Source organism: Periplaneta americana, chromosome 6 (assembly GCF_040183065.1).
Source record: "Periplaneta americana isolate PAMFEO1 chromosome 6, P.americana_PAMFEO1_priV1, whole genome shotgun sequence".
In the NCBI taxonomy this organism is placed as follows: domain Eukaryota; kingdom Metazoa; phylum Arthropoda; class Insecta; order Blattodea; family Blattidae; genus Periplaneta; species Periplaneta americana.
The window spans coordinates 46238807-46265396 of NC_091122.1; the positions used below are offsets into that span (position 1 = coordinate 46238807).

The 26590-nt window shown below is 34.1% G+C and overlaps 1 protein-coding gene across 2 annotated transcripts; it reads right to left on the reverse strand.

Annotated features, from left to right (window-relative positions):
• Window positions 1–1000: 1000 nt before the first annotated feature.
• LOC138701300 (GATOR1 complex protein NPRL2-like) lies at window positions 1001–26494 on the reverse strand. 2 transcript variants are annotated; one of them, XM_069828043.1, is made up of 10 exons: window positions 26297–26435; window positions 26009–26181; window positions 24569–24660; window positions 23738–23894; window positions 17164–17284; window positions 16187–16323; window positions 13962–14059; window positions 8100–8230; window positions 4795–4964; window positions 1001–1311 (listed from the first exon to the last, which is right to left on the reverse strand). In XM_069828043.1, exons 2-10 carry the CDS (start codon window positions 26114–26116, stop codon window positions 1141–1143), a joined length of 1185 nt encoding a protein of 394 aa, XP_069684144.1. In that variant the 5' UTR covers window positions 26117–26181; window positions 26297–26435; the 3' UTR covers window positions 1001–1140. The 2 variants fall into 2 exon arrangements, with proteins under 2 accessions (XP_069684144.1, XP_069684143.1); XM_069828042.1 differs by having other exon boundaries at window positions 26009–26494.
• Window positions 26495–26590: the final 96 nt, after the last annotated feature.

Below are 26590 nucleotides of genomic sequence, written 5' to 3' on the forward strand. Positions count from 1 at the left end.
ATCACCATTACTGGTGATCAACGTTGCACTACTTATTTGTGTCAACGCTTTAGTATTGCTATTTAACGTGGAAATGCAATGAGCATTTTAGGTACTCTTCCCGACTCCAGCCCTTTGGACGAACTCTTTCTTCTGTAAAATTTATTAAGTATTCTGTGTGTAAATAATAATGAATGATTCCTAGGTTTTACACTTCAAATAATAGAAGCATTTTTATATTATCCTCCCATCTACGTCTCAGCCTCCCCAAAGGTCTTTTTTCCTCTGGCCTCCCAACTATAGTCCCGTCGCTCTAACTTCCAGCAGCCAATCACGTTGCAGGTCGGCTACATTTAAACGTGTGCGTCTTGTGATTCGCTGTTGAAGATGTAAAGCATTTCCTAAGGCTGGATAAATACTTAATATATAATCGCCCGCCATTTTGGCTCTTTCGTTTGAGTTTGCAGAAAGCACACAAGGACGTTATTTGCTGAATTACAGTGCGTTTGATTTATTATCATAGGAGCTACGACATGATGTTTATTTTTTATTGGGTTATTTTACGACGCTGTATCAACATCTAGCTTATTTAGCGTCTGAATGAAATGAAGGTGATAATCCGGTGAAATGAGTCCAGGGTCCAGCACCGAAAGTTACCCAGCATTTGCTCGTATTGGGTTGAGGGAAAACCCCAGAAAAAACCTCAACCAGGTAACGATAATGTTTAATGGTGTGGCAAATAGATCCCTCGTCTGGTAACTCAGCAACGAAAGAACAAAAATGGCGAACGGTAGTACCTACCTAGACTTTATAGAGGCTTCACTTCCTAAGACGTAAGCAAAGAGGAGGAGTCACGCCAGGAACAACAGCATCGCACCTATAACACTCTATATGCATTTCTGGATTCGCCCATACACACAGTTAAAGCAAATTTTTGTGAAAATTGGAGGACTCATAACACAAACAAAGTAAATTGTCTGTTTGAATGTATTCAAACATCAGCGCTAGTAAGGAAATCGCTTTTAATCATATTACTTAACACAATCAAATAATCTGAAAGTAAAGTTATTGAGGACAATATGGGAATACACAGTACTCATAACACACAGCTGCATTATCTTCAGCTTTAACAATACGATTACTTCAATAGAAACCTTTCTGTTATTTCCAGATGAGAACGACATTTGGATCTCTCTCCACTTGATCTTCCAATTGCTGATTACTCATCCCATGTGCACAGCAAATTTCGTCCACAGATTGCAGACCTGTGAAACATCGATGTAATGGATCTTTTGCGTTAGCAACAGTATCTCCAGACAGAAGAACGGGATACTAAAAGACAAAGAAATGAGACGCATTAAGAATATGCATCTGCAAACTTAAAACTGTGTTGATATTATAATCTATATATAAAATTTTAACTGGTAATGGAAATTACGGGAAAATGGCTGAACGGATTTTAATGAATGATCCATCATTTTGAAGCTTGACATCCATGGATTTTCAGAAAAATAATAACTTTCAGTGAAGCATTAGTTTTCCTATATAATTTTCCTATTTTCCAAAATCCAACTTTCGTCAGTTTGGAGAACTAATTGCATTTCAGTATAAAACAAAACACACTACAATAAACAATACGCTATTACACGAAGGTCATGACCTGCAGGATTGCTGACATAGAGCTCTAATTCAATTGGTTATTAAAAACTTCAAGACTTACTAAAAATAATTTACAGTCTGGTTCTACCGTGTGTAATTTTCTGAGTACAGCTGTGTATTGGATATTAAAATCTACAAAACTTCAGGTGGTTTGATGACATTATTATAGTTAATGCCATGATGTGACTATTTTTCAGTAATTATACATATTAATGCTATATTGATGACATGAAAGTGAAATGTTTTGGGGTTATGTAAATAGATATAGAGAGTATCTTAAATTAGATCTTCATTTCTAAAATTTACTGAGTGGCGGCGATATAGCATATAACTACAAAACTTATGTAAGATAATAATATTGTTATTAAAAATCAAATATTTTTATAGTTATTAATCAAGTGCGGTTGGGTTTTTTCATATACTTAATGGCAGTGTGGTGTAGATATGTATATGCGTCATTCTCTTCAGCACTGGCTCGAGAGAGCGCAAAAATTACAGTTCCTAAGGAAAGATCAAAGGAATTACTTACTGATAAAATAAGAAACCTACAAAATTATGTAGTCTCCCGATCATTTCAGCAAGATCTCTTAGCAGGATAAAATGATTTTACCTTCTACATTTCAAGTTCTACATGCAGCAGCTATACCAAGATGCTATGTCTATTGTTCGAAAGCATAGCAAACCTGACATTTTTTTAACTTTAGGCTAGAATCCACAATGACTTGAAATAGCTATTGCTTTACTCCCACATGAAAAACCCATTGATCGTCCTGACATTGTTACTTGCGTTTTCGCGTTGAAACTCAAAAACTGAAGATGGATAGGTTCAAGAAAAAGTATTTGGCTTAAAAAAAACTATTCAGAGGGAGTATGTTTCATCATTATGGAAGCAAATAACTTTCAAAATGTCTGGTATTCTTCACTGAAAATAAATCTGAAAAATTGAACGTCTAATGAACTTAGTTTGCAGCACTAGTTTTATATAATTTCTTGCAATACCAAATACAGTCTCGTACACATGCATGACAAATTCACTAGTCGGGCAACCTTTCCTAAAAGTACATAATTCTCGAAATTGACCAGAGAATGGAAACTCGTAACTAATCCTACAAGTCGCACATGCTCACAAACCCAGGAAAGTTTCAAGCAGACATTTGACAGTTTCAAATTGTTATCTACAATTCTGAAGGTAATAAATGCAAATTAGTACACAGAATAAAATTATAAAGCATGAGTACGTTTTACCACAGTTTAGTATATACAGTTGCGAAGCTCAATACTTACTAAATATGCAAACATAGACAGTTGAAATATGAATCCATAGATAGTTGCTAACCACCAGGATCGCTACTATCGCCTCATCACAGACTCTTTCCCTAGCAGACGATAAAATGTATTGCACTTTTGCTATCGTGTTCTTTTGAAAAATTAACATCTTCCTTCCACTATTGAAATACGAAATACATAAGGTTTATATATTATTTTCATAAAGTATATATTATATTTTATAAACTCATCTTCCTGGATCTTTCGGAAGGATAACTCTGACGTCTTTTTCTTACAATTTATAGTGCAACAAACGTCTCCTTGTCCCATATTATTACACAGATTATTGTATTTTAGCCATTTACAGTTATTACAACCAATAACGAACATTTCACAGTTTACACAAATTTTCACAACAATGCGAAATACGCCACAGTCAATGCCTTTTCGATCTAGACCAGGCCATAATGTATGTTCGGGTTTTCTATTTCAGTGTATGGAGCTCAGTGAATTATTATATTATAACTTTATTGCGTATCATAGCTAAGTTTTATTTAATGCAATGTGTCCATAAGTTCCCTTTACTTCTTGTTGCATAATATGTTGCAGAAATAAGTACAAAACTGTGTTATTTTAACGTGAAGAGAATTTTACATGTTAACACAATCTTTTCGCATCAACATTTTAAGTTTAGAATGGAAGCTATATGAGGTTTAATAAAAAAGAATTTATATTGTGATTTTAATATAGCACATCTACCTTCCTTGATAAAGACAGAAAATTTATCATACCACTCTTATGAAATTAGTGTATGTACGATTGTTACTTCGTCTCTTAGGTAGTAGATAAATACAATAATTCAAAACTCAATTGTAGTATTAAAATACAGACAAACTGAATGTGTGGAGCATCACACATGACATTATGCTTAATTATAATGTATAATTGCGAATTTAGGAATATAAGATATAGTAAACATAACCTATAATATTTCCATATGAATGGCAGGCCATTGGAGACCACTAAAATTAGAAAGAAAGGGGCAACTGGGACAGTAAACATAACCTATAATTTCAACATATCTAAATATTCGTGCGGTGAAACTGAAAATTATTGAATCGTGCATAAATGAATGTACAAGAATTTCGCAATATTTAATCGAAATAAAGGCAGGTAGGTCTATTACACATACGAACAACGTAATTTTCATATCAAAAATAATATTACACCTTAACTCGCAAGGAATTATGTCTGAAGTGTTTCCTAATCATTGTTTTAAATTTTATTAATGCAATTACACTACATTTTAGAGAAATATATGTTACTTTTTATGGATTCCAATTAATTTATATGGTTGAAACACCGCCCTTCGTGATCGGGTTAAGCGAGTCACATGGTCTGCCTTACGGCCTGTATTAGATCATGATGCCAGTGACACAGTCTATTGTTCCTAGTACACACAGCGCTCCAAGCGGCTAGCAACTATCGCGAGAAATGCAAAAAATCACCCCAAGCTTCGCGACTGTATATACTAGACTGTGGTTTTACCTTATTTACATAAAATAAATTCGCATTATAAAATGCGAAGCATAGTCGAAAAGCAAAAGTAATTTATCAATAGATGCTTATGACTAGGACAAGGATTTTAATGCACAATAAAATACAAGAATATGCATTATAAACGATGCAATAATGCATTACAAGAATGAACCATAGATGAACATAATGCATGCTGCATTATTACAAAGAACAGAACACAATGGAATGCTCACTTAAAACTGGAGACATTAGTGCTGAGAAAACTCCTCATCCGTGTTGCTGTTGCACTTGTGCCAGTTATGACTGATGGATAATGGATGATGTATGATGGTGAGGGTCTCTTTCACTTACCTTGTATATTCTGCGTATCAGACCCTCCAGCATTCCAAACTGAACCAGTTTCCGTTCATCAATCCTCAGAGGATGGGGGTTTAGACGAATACAGAGATCCCTGATTGTGGTCCCATACGTCATACTTGAATACATTCGGAATACATCTCGCAATGCTGGTGGTTGCCGTACTGAAAACATCAAAATCTTAAGTATTTCATATCGTCAGGAGGCATCTAGACCTAAGTAATAGTTCCTTATAAACTTGTTGGAAAACAGAAAATATCATCTTCACGCATTCAACAAGATATGAGTTTTAAAAAACTGCTGTCACAAAGATGACATGTTTTTCGTCGCGTTCCTGCAATAACTCCTATGTGCAAAATATAAAATTTTTCAGTAAGAAGAAAAAACACATTTAAATACTTAGAATGCAATATATCGTACCAAAAAGTGTCTGATCAAATTAAAAAAATGTAAGTATTTAATCATCTTAATGGCACTATAAAAAGGTGTTTGAAAAATAAAGCACGAAAAGACACAATATTAAAGTTTTATAAAGTAATGTCAGTGCCAAAACTATTGTATGGAAGGGAAACTTGGATCATGACAGAGAAAAATAAAAGCAAACTTGAAGCAAATGAAATGAGATTTCTAAGAGCAGTTGCTGGCTATAAGAAAACAGATCATAAAAGAAGTGAAGATATAAGAAAGGAAATAGATATATATATATATATATATATATATATAATATAATATAATCTGAACAGTAAAACTAAAGAGTATAAAACCAAGTGGATAAACCATGTACAAAGAATGAACATAGACAGACTGCCATTTCGTTTCAAGAATTATAAACCGGTAGGGAAAAGAAATATAGGAAGGCCCAAAAAATGGTGGCATGAACAAGATATATAGATTGCTACAGACAATAATGTCTAACGCGTGAAGGAAGAAGAAGAAGAAGAAGAAGAAGAAACACATTTATTCCTCCTATGGCAGCCATACATAGGACACTGTGAATTCTTACATTTTCGAAACAAAGAAATATAATTACATATAGGAGATTTTATGATTTGCTGTATCACTATTTAAGTTATTTAATAGAGCAAAATCTGAAAATCGATAAATATGTTACATAAGAGTTATTGCAGGAACAACGACGTTTTGTAAGTTTTACACGATTTTCAACGATTCACTTTAGCTTTTTGAACCATCACTTAAAAGACATACTTAAACGAAATCATTATTTTATTATCCACCAAATAAGATACAAGGGGTCGGCCTGGTTGGCGCAGTTGGTACAGCGCTGGTCTTCTATGCCCGAGGTTGCGGGTTTGATCTCGGGTCAGGTCGATAGCATTTAAGTGTGCGACAGGCTCATGTCCGTAGATTTACTGACACGTGAAAGAACTCCTGCGGGACAAAATTCCGGCACACCAGCGATGCTGATATAATCTCGGCAGTTGCGAGCGTCGTTAAATAAAACATAACATTAAAACGATACAAGGGTGATTCGAAAAGTTAGTTCCAGTCTCATCTGTCACACACAGGAGTGGCGGCAGCACCAACATCTTTGTTCCGCTATGTAGCTTGATGCTCCCAGCAGTGTTATTGTGTGGTTACATTCGACCGTTTCTGTCACCAATAAAGATGTTTAAAATGTATGCAATAATTGAAGCTCCCACCAAGTGTGAGGTAAGTGCAGTGGGCAAAAAAATTAACGGCAGTAGCAATTCATTGTGAAATTACTACAGTGTACAACTGACTGTTTATTGTAAATAATGAACTTGTTGCAAAAGTGGATGATGTGGTCAAACAAACTTGCCATTTCACAAGCATTTTTTGCAAATCATTAGAACTGTTCTGTACGAAGTGGTGACACAAAGATTAGGCTATCGCAACTTTTGTGCTCAGTGGGTACTGAAAGTTCTGTCTGAAGCCTAAAAAACCACGAGGATGAGAGTAGTAATGACATTCTTTCAGTACTACGAGAGTGAAAGTGGTGAGTTTCTCGACCAGATTGTCATGGGAGATGAGACGTGGTCTCGTTTAGTTGTCAGTTGAGAATTCGCTTCATTTCCCACTCTCAGCAACTTCCTACTAATATGAATAATGATCTCTCATCAGATATCTTTGAAAGTATTGATATTAAAATGTAGTGAAGAATGGGTAGAAAGGAGAAAAATTCTCTCTGGCACAAGGACTGGAACCCAGGTTTTCAGCTCTACATGCTGACACTTTATCCACTATGCCACACCAGATTCTAGCTTTGATGCCAGATTGAATCCTTCTAAGTTTAAGTTCCCCCTTTGGTGGCCTACCCTCATGTACTGTATCACAGAATATGTTTAATGACTAGAGTCGACGGCAATTCGGAAGGCAGTAGTCTGCTAGTGTTTGGGTCGAGAGAGACAGATAGAGAGAGCAAGGCAGTGTACGACATTGCCACGTCATACTTCACGAGCACGTGCAATACAAATATTGCAGGAGAGAATTTAAATTATCAAAAGACAATAATGACCTTAGCCGTTGATTACTGTAAGCATGACACCAAACAAAACCTCCTTCCTTCACTAACAATATTCTTTGCAAGGTTCTCAACCCCACACCACATGCTTCTGCAGTCGTTTCTTGCGCATTGGCAACGTTGCAGTCAGCATCAAGATGGCCGGCAGCGTTCTGCTCATCAACGTTTTTAAAATAATTATACACCTTAAACATTATTTTCCGCACCTGCCTGTGCAATATTTGTCTTTTTACAGTCTCTTCTTCCATTTATTTATCTCACACACACACAGTAAATGTTAGTTTTACTTATTCAATGTACTGAAACACTCACACGTGAACAAACGAACTCTGGAAGTACTTGTTATAGACTAATTCCTATTGGTTCTACTGTACAAGTTTGTGACGTCACATACCAGAAATACTACAGCGCATGTAGCAGCTGACCGCCTTCCAAAATGCCGTCTAGTCTAGAACATGATTACCAGTCTAAATTTTAAAAAACATTATGGGGTCCGTCAAAATTAAATATGAGCTTCAAGGGATCCATCACACTCAAACGACTGGAAACCACCATATAGAAGCATGACTGTTCAGACTACAATCATATAATTTCTATGACAGGAGTGGCAAGGAATAACCCACTAGAGTTACAGAAAAACCCTTTTTAAGCACAGAATTAATGCCAATACAATGCAATATAATATACTCTTGTTGATATAAAAAGAGACAACCTTTGTCAAAATTACTTCCTATGCCATCAAACCAATTTGAACCATTCCAGGAACACAATGGCATCAATAAAATCAGAGCCATACCTGATTTTGAGACATATTTAATACACCTCTGTTGAAGTTCTTTATCTTCTGCTAACATCCTCAATTTTGGTGTTGCAGCATATACATTAGAGTACTGAAAAATGGGTATCAAGGAAACAACTCCATAGTACCTGTATAAAAAGAAAGAAAATAAAACCATAAAATTCCATCACAAATCAATTCAATGTAAATTTAAAGAATAGAGATGCACATGTACAGGCGCAAAGAATCAGGAATGTAGAGCCCCCGTACTTTTGTGACCTCAGCACTAGGTAGTGATGTAGTAAGCAAAATGCTCTACATACTTTTTACTTAAAAAAAAATACAGGGGATTTGAGGAAATCTCTAAGATGGAGCACAACATCTATACAGAAATTAGGGTAATGGGATTAGGATAAATAAATACAATTTGACGTAAGATTTGAGTGTATCTGATCTTCACACCATACAAGATGACTCTGCATATCAAGAAACATACCTCAAAATTCTTCTGCACCCCAACAAGTGATTAGCCCTATGAGATATGCATCGATACGTGTGGAGCAATTACAGATGACGTGACATGAAAGATAATAATATTATTTTAAACTAACAATCTTTTGTCGAATATCCTTTTGAGAAGATTAACTCCATATGTAGATGAAATTATTGGGGACCATCAGTGTGGTTTTAGACGTAATAGATCGACTATTGATCAGATTTTTTTGTATTCGACAGATATTGGAGAAAAAATGGGAGTATGAGGGTACAGTACATCAGTTATTCATAGATTTCAAAAAAGCGTAGGACTCGGTTAAGAGAGAATTTGGTATTCCCAAGAAACTAGTTCGATTAATTAAAATGTGTCTTAGTGAAACTTACAGCAGAGTCCGTATAGGCCATTTTCTATCTGATGCTTTTCCAATTCACTGCGGGCTAAAGCAGGGAGATGCACTATCACCTTTACTTTTTAACTTCGCTCTAGAATATGCCATTAGGAAAGTTCAGGATAACACAGAGGGTTTGGAATTGAACGGGTTACATCAGCTTCTTGTCTATGCGGATTAGGGAAAACGCGGAAATTCTTCTTGAAGCAAGTAGAGCGATAGGGTTGGAAGTAAATCCCGAAAAGACTAACTATATGATTATGTCTCGTGACCAGAATATTGTACGAAATGGAACTATAAAAATTGGAGATTTATACTTCGAGGAGGTGGAAAAATTCAAATATCTTGGAGCAACAGTAACAAATCTAAATGACACTCGGGAGGAAATTAAACGCAGAATAAATATGGGAAATGCCTGTTATTATTCGGTTGAGAAGCTTTTGTCATCTAGTCTTCTGTCAAAAAGTCTGAAAGTTAGAATTTATAAAACAGTTATATTACCGGTTGTTCTGTATGGTTGTGAAACTTGGACTCTCACTTTGAGAGAGGAACAGAGATTAAGGGTGTTTGAGAATAAGGTTCTTAGGAAAATATTTGGGGCTAAGAGGGATGAAGTTACAGGAGAATGGAGAAAGTTACACAACGCAGAACTGCACGCATTGTATTCTTCACCTGACATAATTAGGAACATTAAATCCAGACGTTTGAGATGGGCAGGACATGTAGCACGTATGGGCGAATCCAGAAATGCATATAGAGTGTTAGTTGGGAGGCCGGAGGGAAAAAGACCTTTGGGGAGGCCGAGACGTAGATGGGAAGATAATATTAAAATGGATTTGAGGGAGGTGGGATATGATGGTAGAGAATGGATTAATCTTGCTCAGGATAGGGACCAATGGCGGGCTTATGTGAGGGCGGCAATGAACCTCCGTGTTCCTTAAAAGCCAGTAAGTAAGTAACAATCTAACATAATGCATCAAAAGAGTGCAGAATATTTTTACAGAAATGTACTTGCATTATGAAGCGTCCACATCTGATAATGGACTGTTTCTTATTATGTTTTAGGTTGAATTACCAGCAACTAACTCGGCCATTGTAACCTATATGCAGTCATTACACAACCTTCAAAGTCAGTGGTCCATTAAAGACCCCGTCTACAAATCACATTCTTTTTTGACAGCCATAATTAATTTTCCAACTGCTTCAAATGTTGTATTCCCTTCTCGTGCTCAGAAAAACAGCAAGTTTGCCATTAAGACTTCGAGAATATGTAACAGGTGTGCTTTCAGAAAGTGAACTAATTATTGTCGTCTTCAAGGCACCATAAAGACGTTCTTTGTCCTGCAGTCAATAAGAAGGACTTTAGACACGTGCATTTCTTGACATGCAGAGTTATCTTGTATGGAATGAAGATTAACGAACGGAACACAATCCCCCAATAATAATGATGATAATAATAACAATAATGATAATAATAATAATAATAATAATAATAATAATAATAATAATAATAATAATAATAAAGCATTAAAACAGAATGACTATTAACTGCACATGTAAAAAACTTTCTGAACCACAAACAATTAACAACTCACAGGTATACTATATATAAGCACATGAGAATATCTCGTAAATATTATTTATCCATCTGTGAGTAATGCCAACCTTTATTAACTTTCTATAGATACCCATGTATTGTGCAAGAATCTGATTAGCATCCATGTCAAAGCACAAATGAATAACATTATATTTTTTAATACATTGCAACCCAAACCTCTCCCCACTCATTAATTATATCAAACTCTTCCAAGTAGATTATGTATGTATATTTGTGGACTCCCTTTATGTATAGAAACGGATTTGTTCGCATTGTTGAGTTTATCACATATGACGTTAAGTGCTTCCAAGACTACGTCAGTGTAAGAAATCATTCCACCAAATGCTTTCATTTTCTTTTATTAAAGTAGGTTGATTAGTGATGTTGCATGCAAAACAAACTAGTACTAAATTTTACAGGATGCTGAACTATTCTGAAAGTTATGACAATGTGAAAAATCCTATCTTCCTGAGGGACTGAGCTTAGTTCCTTCTGGTGCCATCTGTGATTATACGAAAAAAGCTAATTTAGATCCGTCATTAACAGATAAGAAATTTAACACATCTTAATGGTAGAGAAAGAATAAATAAAAAACAAAGAAGAAAAAAAAGAAGATGACAATAAATTTGAGGGGCAAAAGCAAAGGAGAACTAGAAGGAATATAAAAAGCACAACAGAAGACTTTGTCATAAGTTTACTTCAATATACAAATTTTATTGTTAAAACCATCAAAACTTATCGTAACATTGCTTACAGTTGGTGCCTGCCAACCCACTACTTTGGATATAACAACTTTCCTCTCCGTGCCTGCTTTGTAAGTATGTTGTTTCACTTTCTAGTATATTTAAACATTTTTCCAATTTGTATTAACTTCATTCTAAATTCAACATAGTCTTCTTCAATACTTTCCTCAACCAATACTTTACATATTTATTTTCAGACTTTCAAGGCACACTCTGTTATGAACATTCCGTTTCACCTTCGAAGTACGAATATTTGTAATCCATTCGATATCAACTCTACTTACTGTTTTCTCGCAATAACGTAGAGAAACCAATTCTTATTTGTATATGCTGCCACTATTTTTATAATCTACTTACATGTAAAACAATTTTAACACTGCTATTTGTAATCTTACGTACTATGTTTCGTGATATCATCATATGATGTTCATCATCAATCTTCTTAATGTATCCAGCTGTTTGCTGACAACATGAAGTCCACTAGTCCACTGTAGTCTATTCAGTTGTTTTTCACGAGAAATGAGGGGTATTTTGATCGGTGTTCATTATAGATGCCTGTTGCTAGTAGCCAGAGGTGGGGTGTAGTCAATATATACTGCAGGGCTGTGTCTTCTGCAACTGGTATTGATGAGTTTAATTTACTTCTTTTGTGGTTTATGGATGGACAGTATAGAAGAATGTGTTCCAGATCTTCATCATGATTATTACACCACAGACAAGTAGGATTATCAGAAATGTGAAATCGGTGTAGGTACAATTGAATAACAATGTGACCTGTTCTGGCTCTTGTTAAAAATGTTTGAACATGTCTGGGCAAGTTTTTGTACATTTTCTTTTGTACAGACTGTAAAATTTTTCCTTTGTCAGAAGAGAGCCAAATGGTGATCCAGAGGTTTGTAAAATGATACTTTACTGAAGCAAAAGCATTGGATAGAGATATCACTTGAAGAGGTCTTGGTTGCAAATATGTTGCCTGTTTTGCAATAATATCGACTTTCTCGTTTCCAGGTATACCACAATGACTAGGTATCCATTGAAATGTTATTTTCTTTTGGAGTTCTTTTAGTTTACTTAGTTGTTTCTGAATTGGAATAATTCTATGTGTATATACATAGGTTTGGTACATATTTAATTATATATAATATAGCCCCCTTAGAGTCGGTTAAGTATGCAAATAGATTTTTCAGAAATTTGAGTAACACACTGAAGAGCAGCATCAATAGCTAGCAATTCAGTGTCAAGACTGGAGGAGGATGAACATGGTATGAAGTAACTTTCTTGATATTTTGGAAAATAATACCCTGCTCCTGATGTCCCATTATTAGGATTTAGAGATCCATCTTATAAATTTGAAGGTGATCCTTGCATGTACTGCAGAGTAGTTCCATGGAATCTAACTTAAGAATGTATGGAGGATCATTTTTGGAATGATTTCCTGGAATTTGTTGTTTTTGTTTTCTAATGCCAGGCATTTGACAATAAAGTCATTTGACCTCTACACTCCAATATTTTTCAAAGATATTGTCATGGTTATCCACTGACGTACAGATTTTGAGATGTTCTGAATCCATTTCTTGATTTGAGTTGCACAATGGACAGTTAGGAGACTGATATATTCCAATTCTATGCACATGCTTGGCTAAACAATCATGACCTGTTGCCAATCTAAATGCAGCTACAGACAATTTGCGTGGTAGATCGGGAATCAACTGTGGATTATGATACAGAGAGCTCCATTTTTTCCCTTGAGATTGTGTTATCAAATTTTGTTTGTGGAAGTCTAAGTATGTAGATTTAATAAATCTTTTCACAGAGTAATACGTAGATTTAGTAACAGGTCTGTAAGTAGCAGTGCTGCCCTTCTTTGCTAAAGCATCCGCATTCTCGTTTCCCATGATTCCACAACGGGATGGTATCCATTGGAATACAATTCTTTTATTGAGTGTTATTAGTTGAGATAGCATTTTATTTATTTCTGCTATTTGAGACAAAGGTATGTGTCTAGAGACTATTGATAGAATAGCTGCTTTGGAGTCTGACAATAACTGCATTTTTAAATTTATTGATATGGCATAGAAGATTCCTGAGACTTTCACTTATTGCAGTGATTTCTCCATCAAAACTTGTTGTTCCATATCCAAGAGATCTATAAAGTGAGAAGAGACAGCACGTAACACCTGCACCAGCACCTATTTCTCTGGAGATCAAGGATCCATCGGTGTATAAATGAAGCCAATTTTGTGGAGGGTACCTAATATTAATTGTCTCTAAAGACAATTGTTTCATTATTTCAGTGTTTACTTCTGATTTCAGTATTTCTTGTGTTAAATTTAGATTATTCTCTATATTTAATAGAGTTAAAGGGTTATGTAACCTATATTCAACTGTTTGTTCACTATATACAATGTATTCCATAGGCATACTATATTGGATCTCGAGATGATTCTTTTGAGCCAAAAACGTTTATCTTTCAATATGTGCAAATAGCATTTGTGTATTTAACCACAATTGTATATAGATAAGTTCTGATGGTTCTAACAATAAATTTGTCTATTGAGATACAGCTTATCGGACTTCAAAATGGTTCTCAAATAAATTTACTTGTTCAACTGATTAATTTAAAACAGTATTTGTATGCCAAAAACTCCATACTCACACGAGGTTCTGAACACAGGATTTAACTAGATTGTTTTCCACATCTGCCTGTGCTGCAATCCTTGCAACATGATTAAATCCATCAATGTAAGGCAGAACCTGGAATTAAGACATGTGCTTAAATTATAAACTGAATATGAAGAAAAAGATCTGTTCAGTAGTTTAGAATAAACCAGTGTTGCCAAACTGTTTGGCTACCAGTATGTGGATTTTGTGTGGAATTCTTACAGCAAGGCCCACTAATTTTTTGAGTTAATCAAACAATAAATGTGCATATAAAATACTACTTAATACAGTTGACTGTAGAGTAGCTATGGGTGGATTATTTAAACCACGCTTAAACTCTAGGGTAGCTTTGGTTTTGTTATTCTGTTTGAAGGTTGTTGACTCTTTCTTTATAGACTTTCTCCCGAGCTTTCAAAGTTCTGAGTGGCAACAAAATACTGGACACCATTCATGAACTCGTACAGCTGCCTTACAATGACCTTGAGGGGGATGGTGTCAGCTTGAACAAATTTTACTGCTATTGGTCATGTTTAGAGGGTGGGTGATAAAGAATAATCTCAGTCACTTGTCTTGTTTTCCCTGTCTTTCTAATCTGCTCCATGTACGACCCATAACAAATATATGTTCTATTACCTAAGATTAAATTTCTTAATATATACTGTATTTAAACAAATAATACTGAATATAAATAAATAGATAAAGAATATATATGCACAATACATAAGTTAAAACACTATATAAACAACTTTTATACAATAAAAGATAGACCTATTTCTAAAAACACTGCAGCAATAACAGAAGTCTGAATACCAGAGAGACAGTAAACCAGTGTTGGATGCAGAAAGCTATATAAGTACAGTACATTAAGGGGTTTGGTACAGCTTACAGCAGTAAAATTTTGGAAATATTCAACATTTTTTTCCTCCATTACTGTATCTTGTATAATAATAAAAATTAATATGTGTAAAACACTGTCCTTCTGCTACACGAAAAAAATATATATATTTTTATGATTAAAAAAATTATTTACATTTTTTTTTTCTTCAAAATTCAGTTCACTGTGAAGTGATGAAGCGTTTTCCACATAACTCAAAAACTATCCAACATTCTGTGATTAAATTTGTTATGTGTATTTATGCATGTTATATCTACAATATGATGCAAGATCACTTCTCTACCTTTGATAGATTGTCTAATAAAAAATAAATTCATTCAAAAAAGGTCAAATATCAGTATTTTCTTCTAACACAGAATAAAAAAAAATATTATTTATTGAGGAATGTAGTTCAAAGAGCATGATACTGTAAACATGAGTTTCAGCAATAAAATAAGAGAGAGAGAACATGAAAAAGTTAACAAGTTTATGAGTTCTGAGGGAAACGCTTCATCATTGCACAGTAAACTACCACTATTATGAATTTTGAAAAAAACAAAAAAAAAAAAAAAATATATATATATATATATATATAGTTTGACAACTTCAAGTGAAACCCTGTAAAACACGCCAACTTCTGGAATCTCTCTCTTTCTTTCTTCTCTCTCCCTCGCTCCTCATCATTCAGTCACCAATCACCACGTAAATATCTGAGAGGGTGTGTGTGTGGGCATCGCGACCAATAGAAGAACCACTCTCCAGTATTACCACAATAACGGATTCTTCATTTTTGCCTCGACTGTCGGCTAGGAAGGTTCCCTTATGCTAGCATTGCAGGCAACTAGTCAACATTTTAATGCTTTTGTTAGCAGGTTTGACAAACTGTGAGTGGACCTGCAAGTACATAGTGCATAGTGCTCTCTCCCTTCCCCCCGTGCTTTCTCACTTGCTCCTCCCCTAGACAGCCAGTGCTCACGTAGTAACTCGGTCAGGGTTTCAGTTCGATTTGTCGTAAATAGGTTTTCATATAGCAGGACAATGTTTTACACATACCAATTTTCATTATTGTACAAGATACAGTAATGATGGAAAAAAATGTTGAATATTTCCAAAACTTTTACTGCTGTAAGCTGTATCTAACCCCTTAATTAACATATCTATATATTTAGCATGATTATAGTGCACAAAAAAATATTCTAAAGTCATGTGTTGAATTTCATTGTTACAAGTATCACTTTTTTGGTGTCACTAATACTGAAAATGTGCATAACAATATTTTCCTTTTACACTTTGTATGATAAGTACATGTTAAGTTTTCAAAAAGACAACAATCATCACTATTTTACCTGGTAAGTAGTCAGGTCCCATTGCTCAGTACGGAACATGTGTTGGTCCTCTATGAATATTGGCACCTGGTGATCTTGTACAGGACCTGGCTCCTTAGAAATTTTCACCACTTTCAGGTGTATAGTTGTAGTTCCCTCTGTAATGGAACAAGAGAAATCCATACATATATCAAAAAACCTTCCCTTAAACTTAATATATATCGCACTTTCATTTCAAAACTTATTATTTACTTCAATTAAATTTCATTTAAAAAGAAACGTCAATTTAGATACTGAGGGAAAAGTTTAAAATCACTGTTAACTGCATTTTAGATTTCACCTCCCCATTCCCCTTTGAAATTTTAAATGGCACCCCTTTATTATGATACCACAGTCTAGTATATACAGTCACGAAGCTCAATACGTAGTAAATATGCATCCATAGATACTTGCTGACCACTAGGATCGCTACTATCACCTCATTACAGACAATGCGAAATAGTACCGGCACAGTTTATTGTGCCTAGTTCCATCAAAACTCAAGCTTCATGATTGTATAGGCTATACTAGACTGTGACGATATTTAAACTTGAAAGAGTTGAACTTTTATACATCTCATTCATTTGTTTTCCAAATATCAAAGTGAAGCTATCCAGAGATAAAATAGTGCCTCACTCAGATATCTGGGCAGGGACCTCTTTCCGAGGATCCATGTATGAGACCACTACATCAATTAAAATTTTACAATACAAGAGGACTGTCTCAAGCGAAAAAAAAAAGTAAGGTTAGAAGAGAACTTAAAATGAAAATTAAAAAATATATATATATATATATATATATATATATATATATATATATATATATAAAATTCGTTAAAAAAATACTGGTTATATCCATTCACTGTAAAGAATTAATGGTGCCTATAATGACTCCATTGTTACAAAAATCTATTTCTAAACTGCTGTTCATCTACACAGAAATAGTGAATGTAGACCTACCTGTAAGGGTACACATTCTGTATGTGTTAAGGTCCTCCATCACCTGCTTCAGCATAGCTGCTAATGCTGCATTCTCATTCTGAGGTTTGGAAAGGAAGTCTTTTTCAACCTCCATTGTAATCTGACAATATGAAAATATCACTATGAGTAGACTGCGTAAGTTCATGTAATTGCATATTTTTACTGAATTGGCATATATCTAAAAAGTTGCAAATCTTTGCCGATCACGTCTTACAGGTTCAAATATGCTTTGGCGACATCGTTAAAAACTTTAAATTGGGAGATTCATGAGGAAGTACATTGTGTATCATCAGATGGTTCTTTTAGATGGGCAGACATTATTGCAATTAATGGACGCTTAAAACAGGCTCTTGTTCTTGAAAGAAACCTAAATCAGGCCACCAAAGTTGATACTGAGAAGAAGTCTATATATGAACCTTGTCTCCCTTATCTTTCTCAAAAGTACAACGTCCCTCTTAAACAATGGTCTGTCATTGGTTTGCTGTTTGGGAGTAGAGGTTCAATTACAAAATTCACGTGGAATTATCTTACAGAACTTCACATTCCTTTTGATTATGTAATGTCTATTCTTATAAATATTATCAAGGATTCTCTTCAAATATTACATCATCATCATCATCATCATCATCATCATCTCTATGTCAATTAATCCACTTATATTTGCCTTCAACAATTAACTTTCTTTTTTCTTTAATGTATCACATCACATTATATTGTACATGTTTATTGTATTCAGGACCCTTGTGGTCACTCAAATTCTTTGAGCTGATGTCTATAATTTAGAAAAATATGATGTTGTTGTTGTTGTTGTTATCTAATGCTGGGCTTTGGCAACGAAGCCATTAGCGTTCTTGCTCTCCAATATTTCTCTGTCGTGGGTCCATCAGGTAGAACTTCACAGGTTATGAGATGATCTTCAGTCATTTCTTCTTCTTTGTTGCATAGAGGGCAATTTGGATTTGTGTAAATTCCTATTTTATTCAAGTATTTGGCCAAATAATCGTGTTCTGTAAGCAGTCTGAATTTTGCTACTGCAGATTTACATGGGATTTCTGGAATAATTTCTGTTTTTTTTTTATTAAAATGCTCCATTTTTTATCTTTGGCTTTGGTACATAGTGCTTGGTTTTGCTGGATTTTATATTAATTTTTGATTAGTCTTTTGATGGATGTAAAAGGTAGGCTTGTATTTGTATTCTGAATTAAATTGGATCCTTTTTTTGGCAAGAAAGTCAGCAGAAAAATATATAGATGTTCCATATTTTGCTTATATTGACGCTGCTTGGCATAAATACATATTTTATAATATCATGCATATTTCAGAGCATATATTGAGCATTTTCATCATTCGATCTATTTTTTTCTCCTTCTCAAAAGGCAAGGCGAACATTTGATTCGAAATTTCGTCAGGTACTGGAAGGTAATCCTGGATTTGGGAACATTTTAAATGGAGATTGTAATATGGTCAGTGAAGTACAGAATGTCAGTTGGTAATATTTTGTCTTCCGCCAAATTTTCTACATAAATTATATTTTTCTCTCATAACATGACTTAATTTGTTCTCCAATTTTGTCAGCCCTAAAAGTTATCTCAGAAATTTCATTTGTGAGTTTCTACTGAATGGACAGATTATGAGTTTCCTGTGCTATGCATGGGGTTGTACGGGTCTCACAGCTTGTACTCACAGCCATACAACAATACAAGTCCGCATTTTACCAAACTACAACTTCAATACTGAAAGTACTGGCCAATATTATCACAAAAAAAATTAAAAAGACATGTATCGGTGATGGTGGAATTGATTTTCTTTATATTCCAAACATTTCTGGCAATGACTAATGAAATTACCTACGGGAATTTTCTAGTCCATGCCTGATGTCATCCGAAATTTCTTCAGTGAGCAGTGTGCGTTTAATCTAGAGTATCCACCAGCCACTGAACGAATATTGCACACTTCTATCACTGCCAATGTGGCGCTACAAACCAATTTTCAATACTTTTATCACAATCACAACACATTTCAAATCTTATTGTACTATACAGATAGAATTATTACTACATTAACACATTTAAACATGTAAAATGTAATTATTATGAAAGTCGCCATAGCGTCTTCTTGGAATTAGTAGTATTAATATCAGCCACTTCCATTACACGGAAACCGACATAATTGGCAGAGCCGGCAATACATGAAAACGAAATGATACTAAATGTGAGGAATGTTACTACAAGTGTGTAGTATTATGTGACAGGTTAGGTTAGGTTTGATTAGGTGTGTATTATGTGACAGGTCAGGTTAGAGTAGGTGTGTAGTATTATGAGAAAGGTTAGGTTAGGTTTGATTAGGTGTGTAGTATTATTACTACGTTGGCAACACTGAAACCCACTGTTACATTAAAGAAATATGGCGGTATTCTTCGTTCACGCACGACAATTTTCGTATATAAGTAAGGTACGTATTTAGGGCGGGTTGGGTGGGCTTATAGCTCTCCCAATGATCAGATCAATTTCTATTAACCAATACTATAAATCCAAGACATTTTCAAGGTATTTTATCAAGTTCCTATAGTGGCTGAGACATAAGAAAGATTCATCCAGTGTGCATTGCTGTATTCGCTTATCTCGAACACTTCCCCTTTCCTAAAATTTGTTAACTAATTTATAAATCACAGCACAACTTGGAACGTGATCATCAGGGAAATTTTCTTGGAATAATCTTCTGACACCATAAACTGATTCCGTATGCACATACGAATCATAAATAAACACTCGTTGTTGAATAGAATACTTTGGCCTATTATTAACCATGCCTTTTTTAGCACATTACCACAGTCTACTATATACAGTCGCGAAGCTTGAGGTGATTTTTTGCAAATCTCGTGATAAAGCGCTCCAAGCGGTTAGCAACTAGAAACAATGACTGTCCACGGTCGACTTTGGACCACAGTCTACTATATACAGTCGCGAAGCTCAATATGTAGTAAAAATGCAAACATGGGTAGTTTCCCACCACTAGGATCGCTACTATCGCCTCATCATCGCAGATCTCTCTCCTAGCAGACAACAAAATATGTTACACTTTCGTTGTCGTGTTCTTTTGGAAAAATTAACACCTTCCTTCCATTATTGAAATATTAAATGCATGAAGTTAATTTATTATTTTAATGAAGTATATTAAATTCCACCATAAACTCGAAGATACCTGCAAGAAATAAGTAATATAATTTTTGTTTACTATAATCGCTTCACTCATTCAAGATTATAGCGATAATTAACTATGAAACCAATAAATATTAATTTGCATTTCCCTTTACAACAATAATAATGGAAATATGAATTAATGGAGTAACTTAAGCGTACCGGTACTTGTAGTGTAGGCTTACGTAGTTAACAAAGTGGGATGAGGTTAAGCAATAATAATCACACCAGAATTGGAAATAAAATGTAATCAATAAATTTTATTGTAACAGACTTTTTCTACGTCTCTAGTAAAGCAACAAATAAAAATAACAACAAAATTAACAGCTATAATTAAAAACATATCCTTTGAAAAAAATAGGCCTAAGCAATAATAATCCCACCAGAATTGAAAATAAAACGTGATCAATAAATTTCAGTAAAACAAACTTAATTTTTCTATGTCTTTAGTAAAATAACACATAAAAATAATAACAAAATTAATAGCTACAATTAAAAATATATCCTCTGAAAAAAAAAAGTAGACCTAACCTTTATTGCTCTGGAAATTTAGCAGCCTAAGTGACAGAACTTTAACCGGTATCTAATGTCCTTTCAGTTAGACTGAAACATTTCATTGTGAAATTTAAGGATATAATGTATTCTAACAGTCACAAAGAACTTCAAAATTAAGAGTTTTGTTTCTGCACAGCATTCCTGTGGAAACCCAGGAACCTTTCTGAATCTTTCGGAAATCGGACAAGGGATAACTCTGGCCTCTTTCTCTTACTGTTGCTACAATTTATAGCACTACAAACATCTCCTCCTTGTCCCATATTATTATTCCAATTATTGTATTTTAGCCATTAACATTTTCATTACAACCAATAACGAACATTTCACAAGCATCAATGTGAAATATGCAACGAGCTAGCACTCGATAGAAATACGACACAGTCCAAAGTCGACCATGGACAGTCTATTGTTTCTAGTTGCTAACCGCTTGGAGCGCTTTATCACGAGATTTGCAAAAAAACACCTCAAGCTTCGCGACTGTATATAGTAGACTGTGTTTGGACTGTGTCGAATTTCCATCGAGTGCTAGCTCGTTGTGTATTTCACATTGATGCTTGTGAAATGTTCGTTATTGGTTGTAATGAAAATGTTAATGGCTAAAATACAATAATTGGAATAATAATATTTTACTAGAGACGTAGAAAAATTAAGTTTGTTTTAATGAAATTTATTGATCACGTTTTATTTTCAATTCTGGTGGGATTATTATTGTACTTTTTTTTTTAAAGGATATGTTTTTAACTATAGTTGTTAATTTTGTTGTTATTTTTATTTGTTACTTTACTAGAGACGTAGAAAAACTTTGTTACAATAAAATTTATTGATCACGTTTTATTTCCAATTCTGGTGTGATTATTATTGCTTAACGTCATCCTACTTTGTTAACTACGTAAGCCCACACTACAAGTACCGGTACACGTAAGTTACTCCATTAATTCATATTTCCATTATTATTGTTGTAAAGGGAAATGCAAATTAATATTTATTGGTTTCATAGTTAATTATCGCTATAATCTTGAATGAGTGAAGCGATTATAGTAAATTTCAGTTTGTTTTGCACAAACAAAAATAATATTAACCTATTTCTTGCAGGTATCTTCGAGTTTATGGTGGAATTTAATATACTTTATTAAAATAATAAATTAACTTTATGCATTTAATATTTCCATAATGGAAGGAAGGTGTTAATTTTTCCAAAAGAACACGACAACGAAAGTGTAACATATTTTGTCGTCTGCTACGAGAGAGATCTGCAATGATGAGGCGATAGTAGTGATCCTAGTGGTGGGCAACTACCCATGTTTGCATTTTTACTACATATTGAGCTTCGCGACTGTATATAGTAGACTGTGACATTACTGTACACGCACAGTTTCAACAGATGTTTAGCTCAGACTAATGATGTGTGCCCACACTTCCTGCCGTAGACTTGGCCGACATTGTAGCTGAACATTGTGGACGAGAAACTCATAATCTGTTCACCCAGTAGGTTTTGGATAAACCTTTCCTTCAGAATCTAAGAATCACTTTCATACATCACTAATGTTTTTACAGGGACCAGACTAGTTTCGGATACGAGATTTTGCCGGATAATTGAATAAATACTGGCATAACTACCAGGGGCATATACTGGTTAAAGGGTTTGGGCTACCGCTGACCCTATTATTACACAAAATATATCTAACAATTACTTTAATTTTAATTACTATGGTAAAACTAATAATACAAAATTATTACATTATGTTATATTATAAACTTTTTCTTTTTTAATTTCCTTGGGCTACCGCCGGTAGCCCCGGTAGCCCGCAAAATACGCCCCTGATAACTACATAATAAAAAAGTTGATATTTCATGGTGCCAAATATTGACACTGCAGCCAAATGAAGCTTATTTCTCTATCACTTGCTCATAACTGAATAAACATAAAAACTGTGTTGATTTCCCTTATTAAAACACATCACACAACACAAATAATACACTAATTTTAGATTCGGAATATTCACTGAAAATTAAAGTTCGTGCGAACTTCCTAATGTGGTAACATTGACGGCCTGATCATAATTAAATAAACATAAAAGCTGTATTGATTTCCTTTATTAAAACACATCACACAACACAAATAATACACTAATTTTAGATTCGAATAATTACTCAAATCGAAAGTTCGTGCCAACTTCCTAATGTGGCAACACTGATGGCCCGAACATAATTAAATAACCATAAAAACTGTGTGGATTTTCATTACTAACACATATCACATAACACAAATAATACACTAATTTTAGGTTTGAATATTCACTGAAAATGAAAGTTTGTGTGATCTTCCTAATGTGGCAAACCTGACGGCCCAGACTGTAGCAATGTGGCAGATTTAAACTTTTTTTTTTGCCCAGCCAAAAGTGCCATTGTTTTGGTATTGCCTGTTATTTGGGTACCGGTTACGAGGGATTTTACTGTATAATAAAGTAGGCCTATAATATTTTAGTTTGTGTTTTTATGCACTTATTTTTCAAATTTATTTTTAATTATTCCTTAAACTTTGTTGGTTTCTTTAATTTTACAACATTATAATATCTATCTAATGGTAATCTTACCAGATAATTAATTACATGAACTTACCTGATATGGTATCTGAGTTTCAATGTTATCTTTCGGTATGTTTTCGCCCCAGAATCAACACACTTCTTGTTTGAAAGTGAACGATTTCATTCTAATTATTTAGCAGTTTGGATAATTTCAAGTATTGCAACTTGTAACTTAACCTAAATTGTACTAGTTTTCCTAAACAATAACTTTCTTACCAAATGATCTGAGAGCTTCTTAACAACTGGCTCATACTGAACACTTCGAGCCCACGCATCACAAACAAAACAGAGATTGAAGTAGAAGAAGTTGCGAGGATATTTTGTGTTGTCTATCCGAATAGGAAATCCAAGAATTTTTGAACCAAGCAAGGTCCTATAAAATAGAACAGAATAAGTAACTTATATTCTATCAAATACTGATATATGGAGATTAGAAGAAGAATAAAAAGAATGTAGTAGTAGTAGTAGTAGTAATTTATTTATTTATTGATATTTGTGTGCTGGACAATAATAATAATAATAATAATAATAATAATAAGAACAATAAATAATAATACTGTTGTTTAGTCAACTGTGTGAAGACAGGTTTGAACCTCATAAGTAACACCGATAAGGCATCACTCATGAGACAACTAAGCCCGAAGATAATGTGGTGAGGTGGCCAGTTCCTTTCCTCTCCATTGTAAACATCACTGACTTGTGTCACAGCACATATTGCACTAATCAGACTTCAGATGTATACAAACACTATTGTTCTTCCTTTGACATATCATCAAGAAAGATGTAAATTACTGTCTGATAACAAATGTACACATCAGCCAGAACCTCAATCAGATGTAAAATAATATTATAATAAAATAATATTATCTTTATCATTATTATTATTAGGGCCTATTATTAATAATAATGAACACATTACATCATCTTGAATACAATTTGTAAAGTCTTACAGTAACGTAAGTTTGAGTTCGTAACTCGACCTTAAAAAAGACATTATATTGTAAATGTTTTCTGTTAATGAATTCCATGCTGCCATGTGGTACTTACACAGTCAGAATGCTTCTCTGAAATTGAGCTTTAGGTATTATGTACACACTCACAGCATCAAATATTTCTTTCGATATGTAATTAGCAGGAACCTGAAAATAAAAAAAAAACATTAAAAAGTTACTTTTATACATTCAAGATACTATTACTTGTCCAACATCACACATTACTTGATCAAGCATCAAAAGTAGGTATATTCAGAGATTTAGATACGGATATGTATCATACAATGCAAAAAATTAAACATTTATATTAGGCCTATTTATTTACAATCAGCAGTCTTCAATCTTTAGCCTCCCAAAATTTTATTTTTAGCCTTTCCTAACATATAGACCTATAACATTATATAAAATCATAGCAGGCTTTCTTTACACGAGGGAGAGTCAATAATTAATTTTTAATTGCAGTATCAGCCTACATTTTTTTAATGACGCACCTGAAGTTATCACCATTAGATGGCAGTATTATCGACGTGAGCACAAGTAAAACAAAGAAGCAGCAGTTACAGGATGGTGGCACCTCTGTACGAAGAGATTATACAGTGAGATGACACAGATACCTCACATAATGCCAGATGAGAATGCCGAAGGGTACTTCCGGTAAGATTTAATAAACACAAAGATATCCTCAGCAGTTTTGTGCGTCTTTTACGTACGGCGTAATAATTGTATCTAAAGAGGATATAGAAAAATTCGTGAAACTAGCTGACTTCTACACAACTGATTTGATTGGCGTTGGGATGAACTATCTGACAGCTAGGTTTGAAATTTGATATTAACAGATTCCAGAATATGCCTACAGCAAGTGTCAAACCTAAGAAATCCACTAGAAGAGATATTTTACTGCCAAACAATGCAATTGATATCTTGAACATTTGTGGCGACAGATTCTTTCCAAAAACATGATATGGCATTGCTACAAAGTGGCGGTGATGTGCTGAATATTTAACCAATTAAGTAATCAAAATACTGGAAACGATAAATAGTATCATCAACAATTGAAATAAAACCCTTAAATGTAGGTACAAATATAGGCCTATGTAAGTACTGATTCTGTTCTTTCGATAAAAATACATTCTAAAAACCCCCCATTTTTGTCCCCAAAATGACAACACTAAGAAAATTGAGCGGAAAACAATAGAATATGAAATAAGTTCAAAAAAATCCAAAAACTCCCATACTTATTAAGCCTAGACAAATAGTGTCCATGCTCATGGTTCGGTTTCCATTGAATTATTTGTATAAAGTCGAAGTTTATCGCTAATTTGATAATAAACTGTGATAGCCTAATGTGAAACTATTAAAAACATTAAATACGAATAACAATAAATCAACATTATCCGTCACAGATCCTACTATATACAGTACTGTATAGTAACATTTTCATCCATACGTAATTAAATATCACTCAACGCCAAAGTAAATCCACAACATTACTTACTTGACACGTAATTTTAGGACCTGCCGTTGGATGAAATTCGCATAAAAATATGCATCTTAATGGACCTTCTAAACCGCAGCCCTCAAAATATTCACTTTCTGCTTCCATACTTTCTGGACCAACAGCTATGTAAACAAATGCACGTGATCTACGCGTGCTGGTTTACCCATCTCCTAACGGCAATGAACCCGAAAAGTATACACATTGTACTATAAAATATGAAATGAAAATTTGAACATGCACCATGAAAATGTATTACATCGCGCTTTCAAAAAATAATACACACACACAAGTAAAACTGCATCAAATGATATCAACTCGTATTTTGAATTGAAAATGTACATTTCATTCTCGTGTTTATTGTCAAAGAATCAATGTTTTCCAACAGTATATAGCTTAAAATTCCAGTCATTCCCTTGTTTTGTTTCTCGACGTCCTTCCTTCTTCCCATCCCGATTTTTACATTCTCATACGTCGCATCGTATCAGCTGTATCTATGAGAAATTGCGGAACATTAATATTTCATTTCGAAATTGATAACTAACTCTACCTCGTGATAATTTATGCAGCAATAAGAGTCTA